The 14,906-nt window shown below is 38.9% G+C and overlaps 1 protein-coding gene across 1 annotated transcript in view; it reads left to right on the forward strand.

The window, feature by feature from the left end:
- The window catches only part of LOC139709827 (uncharacterized), a 106,665-nt gene that overhangs the window by 19,958 nt on the left and 71,801 nt on the right, over positions 1-14,906 (forward strand). The window contains exons 2-7 of the mRNA XM_071621787.1: positions 7,993-8,452; positions 9,133-9,267; positions 11,547-11,679; positions 12,398-12,539; positions 13,132-13,248; positions 14,401-14,673. Of these exons, the coding sequence (XP_071477888.1) occupies positions 7,993-8,452; positions 9,133-9,267; positions 11,547-11,679; positions 12,398-12,539; positions 13,132-13,248; positions 14,401-14,673 (1,260 nt within the window). The remainder of the gene's footprint in view (positions 1-7,992; positions 8,453-9,132; positions 9,268-11,546; positions 11,680-12,397; positions 12,540-13,131; positions 13,249-14,400; positions 14,674-14,906) is intronic.

Here is a 14,906-nt window from a genome sequence, read left to right on the forward strand (position 1 = left end):
TATTCCGAAGGTCTGCTTTGCCGAGCTTTGCCGAAGATTGGATATACCAAAGTTTCCTCTTTTCGGAAATGAAATAAAGAACGTAATTCCGAAGATTTGTTAGTAAGCACCTTGAAGCTCTTCATTTATAGATTAACGAACCTTCGGAATAACAAACATCACCTCACAATTTCATCAAGCAGCTACACAGAGGTGATGACGTCATCAACTCGCAACGCGAGAGAAAGACATATCAAGGTGTATATACATATGCATATATTAAATGGGTTAGTCAAATACCGGTTAGTGATTGGCTATACACAGTCACGTGATGGAGGCACATTGGTTATGTTCGCCCATGGGCAGAACATTTTTGTAATGTTCTCTCATGGGAAAACATTTTCACGTAACAAATGACAAACGATACCAAACGATTGAACGATCATATTTTTCACGCAATAACCCATGATGGTATTTGACCAACCCATATAACATAACAGATGATTACTTTTGTTGTCGGGAACATGTACCAAACGTTCCACCCTAAGGGTTTGAAATGCTATTTCGGGAGGCTATAAGTCCCTCGACTTCGTCTCGGGACTTATAAGCTCCCTCATTAGCATTTCAAACCCTTCGGGTGGAACATTCGGTATGTTCCCTCCCCCGCCAGTCATCATCTATAATCAATGATGTTAGGCATCAAGGATCTCGTGGTTCTGTTCGCTAGTGTAGCAACCACAACCATCTCTCCCTAAAAAGCATTATTGCTAGGTTACTACAATTAAGACAACGAAATTTGATAAGAAGAAAAAGAATGGTTATGACTTTATGTTACTAAAAGGAGGTAAAAATACATATGTGTAGGTCAGAAGAAGATTGTGGGGTTATGCAAACATCGTTGTCGGTAAGATTGATCTAAAGGAGAATGCTAAATCGCTGGCTTGCCATCCTGAAAGTTATAGGCTCTAAGGAGAAAAAAACGATCACATACACATATGTATCTATGGACAATTTCACGAGGTTTTAAATGGGGACCAAAGTTGTGTTGGTATTATGTCCTGCATGTTGCCCAACCCATAGTATCTTACAAGTTAGCTGTGTCTCTTACAAAGCACGGGATATATTTATTGGTACATGTACAGTGTATGATACTGACTACGCATACAATAGCTGACGTGTATTCAGGATGTACGAGATTGGTTTTTACAGGATGAAGGTTTAAGGCAACAGACGGTAACATATCATTCGAACGTCTGGGCAAGTGCCAAAAATATGAGGAAGGATTTTCTTAAGTTTCGTTGTTGTTGTTTTTTGGGGGGTTAAAGAACATTGTGGCTGTTCACTGCTCACACCCACACACATACAAACATGGCTCACCGGGCTTTTCAAGTAATAGCAAACATCACTCTCATTTCAATCTTATAATTTTGATTCATTCCTGCAGCTTTTTTTCAAAGGTACAATGTACAAAATGTAGATACAACAATAACATGAAGATAATGGTACAACTAGAATTTTGCAAACAATTCAGTGAATCACATTGATGCAAAATGCAGTGGATTACTGCATTTTCGTTTCTTCTATTATAGCTTGGTTGAAACTGTTGCAGAGGCCGTCGCAATTAATAAACACACAAAATGACGCTTGATGAGATGATAGTCCTTTTCTCAAAACAGAACGACTAAAAACTGTTTACACACAAAGTAATGAAACACTGGTCTGACTGTCCCCAACTGGAGGGGGGGGGGGGGAGGTGGAGGAAGAGGGACATATTTTTTCTCCAATCACATGCTGAACCTTCTGTTTGTATTTTGTATAACCTGCCATGAGTATCGCTGTTACATTGGCAAAGTCATTTAACGGTGTGGACACAACCATAGACAGACAGACATCCACACACTCACGCACGCACAAACACACAAACACACACACACACACACACACACACACACACACACACGCAAATGGTATCGTTAGTCTTTTCCCTCCGAGATATGGTAAAACTCCCATATGGACTAAGTGCTTGACACATTGTTTCAGCGAGCCATGAGCTAACATACTGACATAATGCCTGCGTTGCCGAGTCTCCTTCTTGTTTTTTTTTTCATTTTCCAGGACAACCCCCTCCCCCCAAAAAAGGATCACATACCTCTCTTTCTAAAACTATGTGACTTTAACCAAATTTTATCTGACCAGGGGGTGTTTCATAAAGCTGTTCTTAAAGTTACGAACAACTTAAGAACGACTGGTGATTAGTTCTTTCGCTGAATTATTGAAATATAGCACATCAGAACGTGTTCCAGTCGTTCTTAAGTCGTTTGTAACTTTAAGAACAGCTTTATGAAACAACCCCCCCTTCTTTTATTTGTACAGTGTTCAGTGCAACAAACTTTCTCATGGATTCACTCCCCTGTCGTAACATTCGAAAGCAAACATAACTGCTGTGAGTAGGTCATTAATATGGAGAAAAAAAAGAGAAAGTTTTCACATCATGCAACACTCAACTTGTTAATAGGGTATTATCCCACAGTGGGATAGAGGAACAGTACACAGTGGGATAGAGGAACGTACCATTCAGTAATCAACTATTGTGTACATCAGCATTGTGTGCATACGATTATCGACTATTGTAATGTACAACAGGGACAGCGGCCCGGGGGGAGGGGGTGACGGAGGAGGTAGGAGGGGGGCTGGTTAAAAAAATAAATAAATAAACACTCACACACACACACACACACACACACACACACACACACACACACACATGAACAATCAGAAAAGCCCCAAACCCGTGATTTTTCTGACTATTCCAAAAGTTTTCCCATATAATAGGCCTACGTGGATTCAGCGCATGCAGAATGAGTGGTGAAAACAGGCAATTTAGGAAAAATCGAAGAATTCGAAAAGAAAGGAATTACAGACATTCTTATTTCTACAGGTCGTCCGACTAGCTTTTGACTCCAAACTTCTCCTAAAGGTACATAATAAAGTGTATCTATACCTTGACCCATTTGAACGAGATGTCAAGGGCATATTATTGCAATTGATGAACAAATTTTGATCTGCGAAATTTCTCACTCATTCTTCAAAGTGGATATTAAAACTACTTTCACTCCATCACTTCTCTAGGCAATTATTCTGTATGGAAATTAAAGAGGCATTCCAGACGATTTTCATAATTTCACATCATGTAGTACATAAATCGACAACACCATGTATAGATTTGTTGAATTTATTGTGGTTCTTGAGCAGAGAAACAATACTTTGAAAAACCTTAAACAAATTACACTGAACAAGGATGATGACATAGAAGGTTCACATATTTCAGAAATGTATCAGTGTAATTACATTACAATAACGCTTGCTTGCGAGTTCACCTGTGTATAATCTATGCATGCCTTCTTCTTTTGTTCTGCTTCCTTGAGCCCCAACTCATGCATTCTTATGGTGACTCTGCCATTTCATCATTCTTGTTCATTGCAATTTGTTCTAAATCTTAAAAATATTCTTATTCTTCATCCCAATCATCACAAATTCTGAAACTCTGTCCTCAGTATAACTAATTTATAGTTGTTCAAATGTAAAAATCTGAAAATCATCCGGAGATCTCCTTTAAGATGTATAGCATATGATTATAATCAAAGAGATGTGTAAGGGCATATTAATTATATAGGCCTGCAATGTTAATGAAGTTGGTAAAGATTGATGTAATTTTAAAGCAATGCCATACAGAGGGTAAATTGAATTACATCAACTCAACTCCAATCAACTCAACTCAACGTAACTCAACTCAACTCAAATCAAATCAATTTATATCAGAGGTCTTGGTATGTTTAGTCAAGGCGGCATATGTCATGGAATTAACTAACGCGTTTAAATTTCATGAACGGATTTTCTTCAAACTGCCATGCAATATACATTGTATTCCAACTATCTTTCTGCATTTGCTCAAATTCACGCATGCGTTTGGACAAACGTTCATTTTATACATTATTTCATTTCCCCAATATATGAAACAATACAAAGCATTCAAGTATAAATGCATCCATCTACTGACACTGTCTGGTTGTCTTGCTGCAAAATTTGAGCGGAAAGAATCTAAATCCGTTCAATCCGATAGCCTACATATGCGGCAAAATATGCAGTATGTCCTGTGATGTCCAGAGTCAATCTTACGTATAATGTGTTAAATGGAGCGGCCTCGGTATTACATCAACTTATCTATCGAGGTTAACCTTCAACCTCCTGCCATGCACACAAACCATCGATGTGTATTATACGGAAGTCGCTTCGCCTTTACGCGTGTAAGACTTCAAATCTTTCAACAAAACGACCACGAGAGCGAAATAGCAACTGAGAACAAAACTTTTACAATATTCAGAAAACTACAGACCATGCAGGAAAGATGAACAAAGGCACAGGGAGCTCTGAAAACGACAAAGAAAGGGAACAAAACCAATGATAAAAGGGAAAACGGGTATAATCCTTAGAAGGTAAAAAAAAAAAACCTGCTGTGAAGATAGACGGGGAAAAGCAAAATAACAATGATAGAGAAGAAAAAAAATAAACGTTAGCGCATTTTGAGCATTTGATAATTGAGAAGGTGACCTCGTGACAATTTAGGGTTAGCCCGGGGTACACGGAAGGAAATGGAGGGTTAGTCCTGACAGTGATAGTTCAAGAATTGATAATGCGGTTTGATATTGGGGAAAGGGACGGTTGCGAAACGTGTTATTCAAAATGTTGCACAAGATGTCCGAACACAGGAGAGCATAGCGGCATTGCTGGGCTTTCTACTACTGTGTACTACACTGTTAGAACGGCTCGTTTTCATACCATTGCCTTTTCAATCTTGTATCATATTCTTATAGGTTCGCGAACACATGTATAATCAGTTTTGTATTTTGATTCCGTTTTTGGACTTTGTTCTCGATTTCACTAAAGTAATTGTGTGAAACTGATACCAGAATGTCTGTCATTGTAGGGACTTTAAAGAACAATCGGGATTATCATGGCTTTTTAAGAAAGTTCGTGCCCTACATGGAAAAGACTCATAATTATTCAAAATTTTCTGAGTATTACCGTTGTTGATGGGTTTGGACGCGTGTAGACCTCTGCAGGGATACTTGTTGTTGTTGTTTTTTATTGGACATTCGTTTGAAAAAGAACAGATTGCGGAATGAGGAACAAAGAGTAGAGTCAACTATTTTCAAAACTCATTAATATTTTATGATGGCATGTTGTACACCTATCTCCTCGGCAAGCGGCTAATGTTCCTTCATTATGTACTATATGCTCACCATTCTTGTTCACACCTGACAATGTGTAAGTTATCCTGCCAGAAGTACGGGCTGTTCCCCCAATACGCAATCACGGATGGGACATTTTCCTTCACTAGATAATGGACATGGTTCCGCTTTCTTTACCATGCGTTTCTTATTTCATTTTCAGGACATCAAATATTTTTCCTATCTTTGCAACACAAGTTAGAGCAATCATAAAATACAGGTGACGAAAGCGCTTACAAGGATTGCGTATAGAAATTGAGACTTCTGTCTTGAGATTCTCTATATAGATTGGGGTTATGATAAAGAATGATTAATTGGTTACGTTCAGACGACAAGCCTTAACCTCGAGGTTAGGAAACCTCGAGGTTAGAGCTTGTAGTTAGAGACCGTGAAGACACACTCGTAGTTAGCTATAACCTCGAGGTTAGCTCGATGTTAAGAGCCACGAGAAATCTTATGGTTAGCGCTCTAACCACGAGCCGGGGGGGGGGGGGGGGGGGGGGGGGGGTCCCCCACTCGTAGTTAAGCACCGTGTGGACACAAAAATCAACGCACTCAAAGGGGCAGGAATTTAACCTCGAGGTTTCGTAACCTCGAGGTTAAGATTCGTCGTGTACACACGTCGAAGTTAGGGGGCAAGAGCTTAACCTCGAGGTTTCCTAACCTCGAGTTTATAGGGCTTGTCGTCTGAACGTAACTGCCAAAAAAAAAAGAAGCGCACAAACAAACTTGAATTCAGATAAGTACGATCCCTACAACATGGATCCCACATTTAAAGAAAAAACTAAAAGAGACTGTACTTTCGTGTTTTGTATACTTGCTCTTAGTGACTTTTCTTGGAAGAGTTTGCCAGAAACTATCCATATTTTTTCTCTTTGCCAAGATATATGCTAGCTGGAAGTATGTAACACTGTGGGTAGTGAAATAACGTGGACAGCAGTATAAAATGCATTTCCTTATCGCTTTTTCAATCTATGTTTAGTGCAGTTTTATAGAGTAAAAAATGTATTGGAACTCAGCATTGAGGAAGGTTTACACTATAGTAATGATTGATGATAATATTATGAGACATTGAGACTGATAAAATCTCCTAACGCGATCATAGTTACAAGATACGCTGTAAGCAGCCTTTATAAGTCATTCGGGACAAGACTGATTTCGACATAGTTATAACATTATCCCCAAACATCAAACAACAGGTTTCCCTTTCGGTGATCACGATATTAATAGACAAGTCAAGAGCCATTGTAACTTGGTTCGGACACAATACCCTCTTTGGCGAATGGTCGTGAGAACTCAATCGTTTCCTTGACCAAGACATTGACCATCACCTTAATTGCTTCTTCGCGTGGTGTATCAGTTGGAATGCAAATTATATATATATATATATATATATATATATATATATATATATATATATATATAAATTCTCTACCGGAAATGCATACTATTGGCCTTGGCGCCGCCTATCGTCCGGTTGATATATATATATCTATATATATATATATATATATATATATATATAATTCTCTGTTTGTACCGGAAATGCATACTATTGGCCTTGGCGCCGCCTATCGTCCGGTTGATACCGTTAAAGGGAAATCAAACCTTAACCCATTTACTATATACGGATATACGGGAACATGGCGGCCTGTTTATCAAGTCTTTGAGGATTTCAGAATTCAGCATGGAACGGGTTAACATGTGTGGATTGACAGATTGGAACAAGATTAGTCAAACACATTAGTGGAAGTTTGTGGAAAATCGGGCAAACCGTTCAAAAGTTATGAATTTCTAAAGTTTTGGTGCCGTCGTCACTGAATGAGAAAACCATTACAGTTCTTGACGTCACATGTGGAAAACGACATAAAGAAAATTAGAGAAAATTCCACACAATGAAAACGATATAAAGAAAATCCACAACACGAAAAGCATAGAGGGTCTACATTTTCCCTCGATTTGTTATTGACATATTACCGTAATGATTTATTCCATCTGCTTTCTAAGAGAGGTAAGGGACCTGTCAGTACAAACATACGATATTGGAAGTTAACATAAGATACAATCATAAAAAAATAACAAACATGAAAGAGATATGAATATGATAACAGAATGAAAAATATATGCTTTATAGAATGCAGGCAATCATCATATGCCCCCCTCTTTAAATCAAAACAATGTTATATCAGAGGCCTCCAAACGGTAATTTTATATTGTTGTTTATCACTCAACTGCATTCTGCACCCACACAAGTCTTACGATTGCATTGCACCCCATGGGGCAATCAATTTTCCCAGAATTATTATGTCGCTGAATATTCTTCTGATGAGGTCCCATTCGTCTCCAGCTTTGCTGCTTACAATGGCAGTATCCTCTCATCAGTTATCCCTCTCATTTACATGAACAGTTATGTCTTTCTGTTTACATGTTTTTATTTCGATTGTACAATAATATTGCTTTTGTTTATCTACTAGTGTCATTTCTTCATAATTCAATTATGATATGTACGATTGCTTATGTCATTCTTTTTGTCTTTGGAATCTATGCTGAATTTGTTTTTGCGTGAATGCAGAAATAAATCAATCCAAACCAAACTAGATTAAAGTAAAACAAACCAAACTTTAACAGATATACTAAAATGTGATTTGGCATGCCAGTGTCTTTGATATAAATGGTATTTTGCTTATACTGCCTGACTTACGAATATTCTGTAATCCCCGTATAGCTCAAGACTTAGAAGTTGCTGCGAACGACGGTCCGCGTCTGGTATGGACAGAATTCAACGATGAGCACAATCGCGCGCGCATCACCAGCCTGCCAATCGATCTGGAAAGTTACGACGCATCGTCCGAGCTTAGGACGCTGTACTACTACCAAAAGACAGATACAAGGTTCATCGGGCTGGCCGGCGACTATCGCAATCGGAGCGCATTCTGGTCGTCGACGAGCGATCGCGGCATCTTCCGCGGCGGGCTGAGTGCCGGAGTCACGGGCAGTTTGATCTTTGGGGGAACGTCGAGCTCCGTCGACGGCATGGCTGTCGACTGGCTGAGCAGAAATCTGTACTGGGTGGATAGCACTTACGACTGGATCATGATCTCCGATTACAATGCGACGTATTACAGGGTCCTGATCGATACAGGATTGGAGAAACCAAGAGGAATCGTAACCTATCCTCAGAGAGGGTGAGTCCCTATGTGTATACCAGGCAAAAACAACAACAAGATAAATAATATATATACAGTGTATATATATATATACATGTATATGCATATATTCCTGCAATCTTCTAATATATATCTTTGATTCACGGAATTGGGTGGATAATGTTGCAAATAGCGATTGATGACTGTTTGCAATCGTATGAGGTTTTTTGCGCAATGTGCTTATGATTAGTTTCTAGATTTGATCAATATTGCATCATCGCTGTGTGCTGCATTTATCGTCCACGGGATTTTTACGGAAAAGGTTGGTACAAGTCGACATTGACGATATTAACGTATAAGAATATAATATTCCATTAGAAATTTGATAGTTGCATTTGAAATCTGATTGTTCCGTTTGCTCGTTTGTTTTGTTTATTTTAACACAACATCCAGAGAAGTAGGAAATATTTTAGCGTGAGTCGATGTGCAGTCATTTGATAGGCTAATGCTGGCCAAGGACTCTAGGAAGATAGCAAAATCGAATAATGACGTGATTTGATTTGTTGTGAAATATGGTTTCAATAGTTGAATAAGTGGAACTGAAGAGACTTTATGATGACCACGATTTGTAGTGACTGCGTCACACTTTTGTAGCGAGATATCGCTGTATCAGGAATAATATTTTGCTTGCTTGTTTTTTTTCTGTGCTTTCCTTCCAGCTATCTATTTTGGACAGACTACGGTGAGCCTACGATGATTGAAAGGGCGACTCTTGCCGGCAAAAACAGAACTACCATCATAGATACCGATCTTTTCTCTCCGAACGGAATCACGGTGGATTACGAAACAGACCGGTTAGTACGTAATTATGATGATGATGTCTTATTTACCCAGGGCAGCCTCTTCAGTGTTGCCACTCCTCTACCAGAGGGTCCTACTATTACTATTATTATTACCCTAGCGTTGCTAGGTACCCACCTGGATGGAGAGGGACACAGCATATTAGGTAAAAACATCTTGTCCAAGGACGGAAGCACTGGGCGGAATTCGAACTCTGGTCCTCCGATCGGGAGTTGGGAATCTTATCCACTATGCCACAGCGCCCCCAATCATAATGATATAAGATGTTCCCTGATGGCGCCATGTCATATACCATTACCGCCATGTCATATACCATTACGTGATCACGTGGTCAGAAAGGCTGCAGGGCGAGACGCCGCACCCTCATCTGTATCAGCATGATAAAACTCGTGACTACTCACGCCAGTATGGAGGCACAACGAAGCTCAACCATCTAAGATTTCAGTGATCCGATGTGGTCAGATCTTAGGCAAATGAAGATCCTCCTCCGTAGACAGGATAGAGCAGTGGATAAAAAAGGTATTATGTACAATTCTGTGAAAACAGACAAACTAATGAAACAGGTTGACATGAAGACAAAAGGGCAGGCCAACAGGTAACCAGACATACATGTATTGCAGCGTGTCTGCAGGAAGGAAGTTCACCTGCATCCCTACATAACATTAACTTTGCGCACTAAAAATACACATTTAAAACCTTTTTGGATCTTGGATCTTGAGATGGACCTTGCATGAGATTCCACTGGATCTTGGGTCTTGAGATGGATCTTGAGATGCCCTCATCTCCCAGAGTAATTTACAAATTTTACTAGCTACAATTATAAGCTTTTTATTGTGAATTCATCTATTCCATTTAGAGTTACAAAATAAGATTGTATTGCTTACTTGTTTATTTATCTTAAAACCAAAGTTTATACTACCATAATATTTTATCCATGTTTTGTTGAAACTTATGTGATTCAAAGTTCCTTAAAATATTATGTACTCATGTAAGCGTTATGTATCGTTTTGTATTACTTTATATGGAAATAAAATAATTTTAATTGAGTTGAATTGTATTGGAAAACTCTCCAACAAACTGAAAAAGTTGACAATTTTTTTGAAGGGAATACCTGTACCTGTATATTCCTGTCACTTTTCGTCAAGACACATAAGCGAGTAGAGGTTTTGATTATAGGCGCCACGTGCATACAAATGAGTAGCGTGTAGAATAGATATATCGTGTGTGACATGTTCTCAAGTTCTGTATATGAATTACTCGTTTTCTGGGTTGTTGTGTGAACACTCAGCCAAAAATCCATTATCCTTAGCCTTTATTGAATGATGATTTGGTCTTCAAAAATATTATAGAGATCTTGGGTATATTTTTGCAAACGAATTCATCCTTTTCATTGTGTTAAATTTGTCTTGTGTTCTTATTGTTTCATTTAAGAGCATTTACGCATGAATGACAACTTGTTTATTTTTGCAATTTTTACTTTTGTGCCTTGGAGGAGAAAACAATAAAGGTGTTCAATAATGTGTAGAGTTTCCCTTTTTGTTGACCTACCAGGCTGATAGACAATTAAATTACATTTCATGTGGTTTATAATACACTAACATTTAGCCAAAAATTAGGTGAGAAATATAATTTTGAAAAGGTGTTTACTTTCTATTTTTTTTTTTGTCTCGTTTGCTGAGCTTACATATACATACTTGATTCTGTTGCTTATCGTTTCCAGGAGGAAGCATAAGTGTGATTTAACTTTCTATTCTTTTTTGTCTTGTTTGCTGAGCGTACATATACATACTTGATTCTGTTGCTTGTCGTTTCCAGGAGGAAGTATAATTGTGATTTAACTTGTGAAAACATTTATGCAGGTGCGGATCCAGGAATTCCATATAGAGGGGGTGCCTTAATGAAATTAAAGTGGACGCACGCACCCCTCCACCCCCATTTTCTTTTTATTTCTTTTGTTTTAACAAAAAAATAAAGGGGCGCGCGCCCGGCGCGTTCCCCCTGGATCCGCCACTGTTTATGCATAATCATTGCTCAAGCGTGAACTATTTCGCCAGAAAAGTAGAATTAGACAATGCTTTATTTCTAAAGTCCTGTTTGCAAGAAGAAGAAGAAAAAAAAGAAAAAAAAAGAATTGTAATAATTAGCATCAAAACTTACTCCTCTCCCCTCCCCCTTTCAATCTCTTACCCTCCTCCTCCCCTCTGTCTGTCTGTCTGCCTGTCTGTCTGTCTGTCTGTCTGTCACTCTGTCCTTCTCCTCATACTACTGCCAGAATTTATTGGGTCGATCCGAGGCGACTTGAGAGTAGCAGGATTGAAAGCGCCAATCTGGATGGCTCCAACAGAACTTTAGTGGTTCAGATGCTTCCTTCAGATGCCCAGTTCTTCGATCTCGTCGTCTTTGGGGTGAGCATCGGAATTAATTTGTCTCACACATCCGTTTTTGTTTTATTTTGGTTATTTTGGAGGCTATCTTCTTTTCGACGTGTTAGAAAATACCAAGTCCCATATGAATAACAGAGACAACCTTCCAAAAAAGAGCCTTAACATCGGGAAAAGATGTGTTTCAAAAATTGCTTTCCAAAGTTTCCAAACAACACATTTTATTTTTTTAAATCTTACTTGGCAAACTGAGATCATAAGGCATGCAGTAATGGTCGGCAGTGTTACTTGAAAAAGGGTAATGATCAGCGTCTGGACGGGAAGAAAGGGGTAAGTTACTAAAGAACATTGGACCATAAAAAGAAAAAAATACGATTTCTGTACTCTGTGTTAACCTGAGGAACAAACAATGGACTGCCGATAGCATATACCATCTTACGTAGGTATATATGCTATCAATTTATGGTACGCATGTTATGATAATGATGATGATGATGATAATGATGGAAGAGTGAAAGTGATGTTGACAATAGGGGGCTTGATATTGATAATATTACAATCATACCGGTAATGATATACTACTCTTTTTTCCGACATGTTTGTTTAGAATGTAGATCAGCATTTGCGATCTAACAAATTTCATTTATACAGAGGAAGAAGAATTGGAGAAAAAAAAATCATACCCCAAGAAAAAGGAGATTGTCAATGATAGTGACAGATCATAAATTCTATCATCTCTCAGAGTAAACTCTTCGTGACGGATTCACTTGAGAAACTACGATGCATCGATAAAGACACCGGAGTTCCCGCCTTCTCCATCTCAATTGGAGCGCGACCTTACGGGCTCATGACCTACGGACCAGGGGTGCAGCCTGACGTAACATGTAAACATCATTGTCTTCATTTCATCTCATCATGGTCTTCTTTTCGTCTTTTTCTTAACTTCATTCATTCCTTAAATAAGCAGGAGATACAAAGCACGGACAAGAAGAAGAAAAAAATAACAGTTGTTGTCACATGCAGTATCATAAAGAGATGTTATATAATGATATCTGAATCTGCTTAACCAACGTACATGCTTTAAGTGTTTGTGGCTTAGAGCTTTAGATTTGAATCTTTACCAAGCTTACAATGGTGTTTACATTTATTGCACTCATTGACTCACTGACCTATTGCAGTTCTCTTAAAGTATACAGGGGCCTACACATGAATTTGTTGTGTACCAAAACTGCTTGGGCGTCCTGGATCTTTAAAGTTAGAGCGATTTCAGTTGTTTATAGAACAATGACTATACTTGAATTTGCCTCACCATAACGAGCTCTCGGTATCAATTCTCTGTGGTGATACTTGACTTGGACAAAAACAAACAAAAACCAACAACAAAGTTATTATACACTCCAGTTTTGAAGAGCTTACAACACTTAACAACTCTTTCTTTTCTTCTTCTTCTTTTCTTATTCCTTTTTATTTTGTCAGCACCGTGTGATAGCAATCCGTGTCAACATCTCTGCACAGGAACACCGGAGGGCGACTTTCAATGCGTGTGTCACTTCGGCTTTGAGCTGACTAAAAACGGGACCTCGTGCGTTCAAGGTAAATATGCTAAGGAAGCGAGAATTCCAAACATGACCGAGGTATGCGACGACCGGATTTAGGATACGTTAGCAGTCCTGCGTCAGTGGCCATAGTAGTAGGCCCACAAGACAAAATGTGTGAATTGACAATGTCTCGGCAAATCCATATCATTTGAGAAATATCCAACATATTTTGATTTCATTTTTTTTTTTTTTGGGGGGGGGGGGTGTGGAGTCGATATCGCTTAATTTGGTGGCCTTAAATTTAATTTAAATGATACACACTCTGTTTAAGTTTCTAATCTACCATCTCTGACAATCATAGTAATCGTTGAAATTTTGTTCTTCTGTTCAGGCACTGCTGTTCCGTATATACCCAGCTTGTATGTCCCCTCCCCCCAAAACACAGACACGTATAATTATACAAATTACAAAACATATCTCATAGAATGATTGAAAACAATCATTAAACATTGAAGGAGAACTAAAGCGCTTATGTTGTCATAAGAGAGTTATCTTGGTTCAAATCAACTTGTCTGTAACCAAACCTGGGACATTTGAGTTGGGGGCAATAGCTATGATAATATGAGTATGTTTGCACTTATATCTTTTTACCTGGCTATGAAGAAGGTGCTACCATGTTCCCGTCGCTCCCCCTCCCCACTTGTTTTGTTTTGTTTTGGTTGTGGTTTTTTTTTTTGCAAGCAGTTCTGTAAGAAGGGGGAACCATGTCCCTAAAACACAACGTGTCCTTTAGCACAATTCCCACCTAGTCACTTAAGTCATTTAAGTCTATTTTTTTGTCTTGTTTTCTCATCATTTTGGCTTATGTTGACAGAATTATTTTGTAAGCAGGTTTGTGCTTGTGGCTAATAACACCTTTGAGTATCCCTATAGCAACTAAAGATTCCGTACGTAATGGCCTATGGTTCCCTAAAAGGTACGGCAATATTACAGTACTCTAATGACCTTTGACCTCTTTCAAATTACGTAATTATATTATATGAAAGCAAAAATGTTAAAACATAAAACTATAAAAAAAGGGCGGACGAGCGGTTTGGAGCGTTTTAGGAAGTAATGACACTGGCGGTTTTGGGCGGTTCAGTTACCAATGGCTTATTGATTGTTCACGTGTGTGTGTTTTTATTTCTCCCTTATTACTCGATAACAGACCCGACCAAAATCATCAAGCCTCAGGTTCTGCTTGTGACGCGGCAAGAAGTCACCCGCTATCCAGCCAACTTCCACGACTACCCGCCGGACTCGGGCGCGACGGAAGGTAAAGTGATGGTCGGCAACCGAACACTCCTCGTCGCTATCGACGTCGACGCCGCAGAGAACACCATGTTCTTCACCGACTACGGCAAAAGGGAAATTTACCGCGTTCGTCTGTTCAGCGGCCGATCCATTAAAACCATAGTCGGAGGAATCGGAAGTGCCGAAGGTGGGCTGTTATTCTTACGCTGCCTGATTTTTATTCAGTTTGATTTGACTTATTCTTTCCATTCATCGTAAGTGATCTACAGTTGAAATAATATTGAAACACATTGACAAAAAAAAAAACCTCTCTTTGAACTGGCAAAAAAATAATACATGAACCCAAGACCTTCTGTGCACAGTGTGTTCACAGGGGAAATTCTGAGAAGGCACTGTGTCAAAACCAGGACCGTCTGTACA

This window comes from Diadema antillarum, unplaced genomic scaffold (genome assembly GCF_040938485.1).
Source record: "Diadema antillarum isolate AM-2024a unplaced genomic scaffold, OU_Dant_1.0 seq00001473_RagTag, whole genome shotgun sequence".
Taxonomy (NCBI): domain Eukaryota; kingdom Metazoa; phylum Echinodermata; class Echinoidea; order Diadematoida; family Diadematidae; genus Diadema; species Diadema antillarum.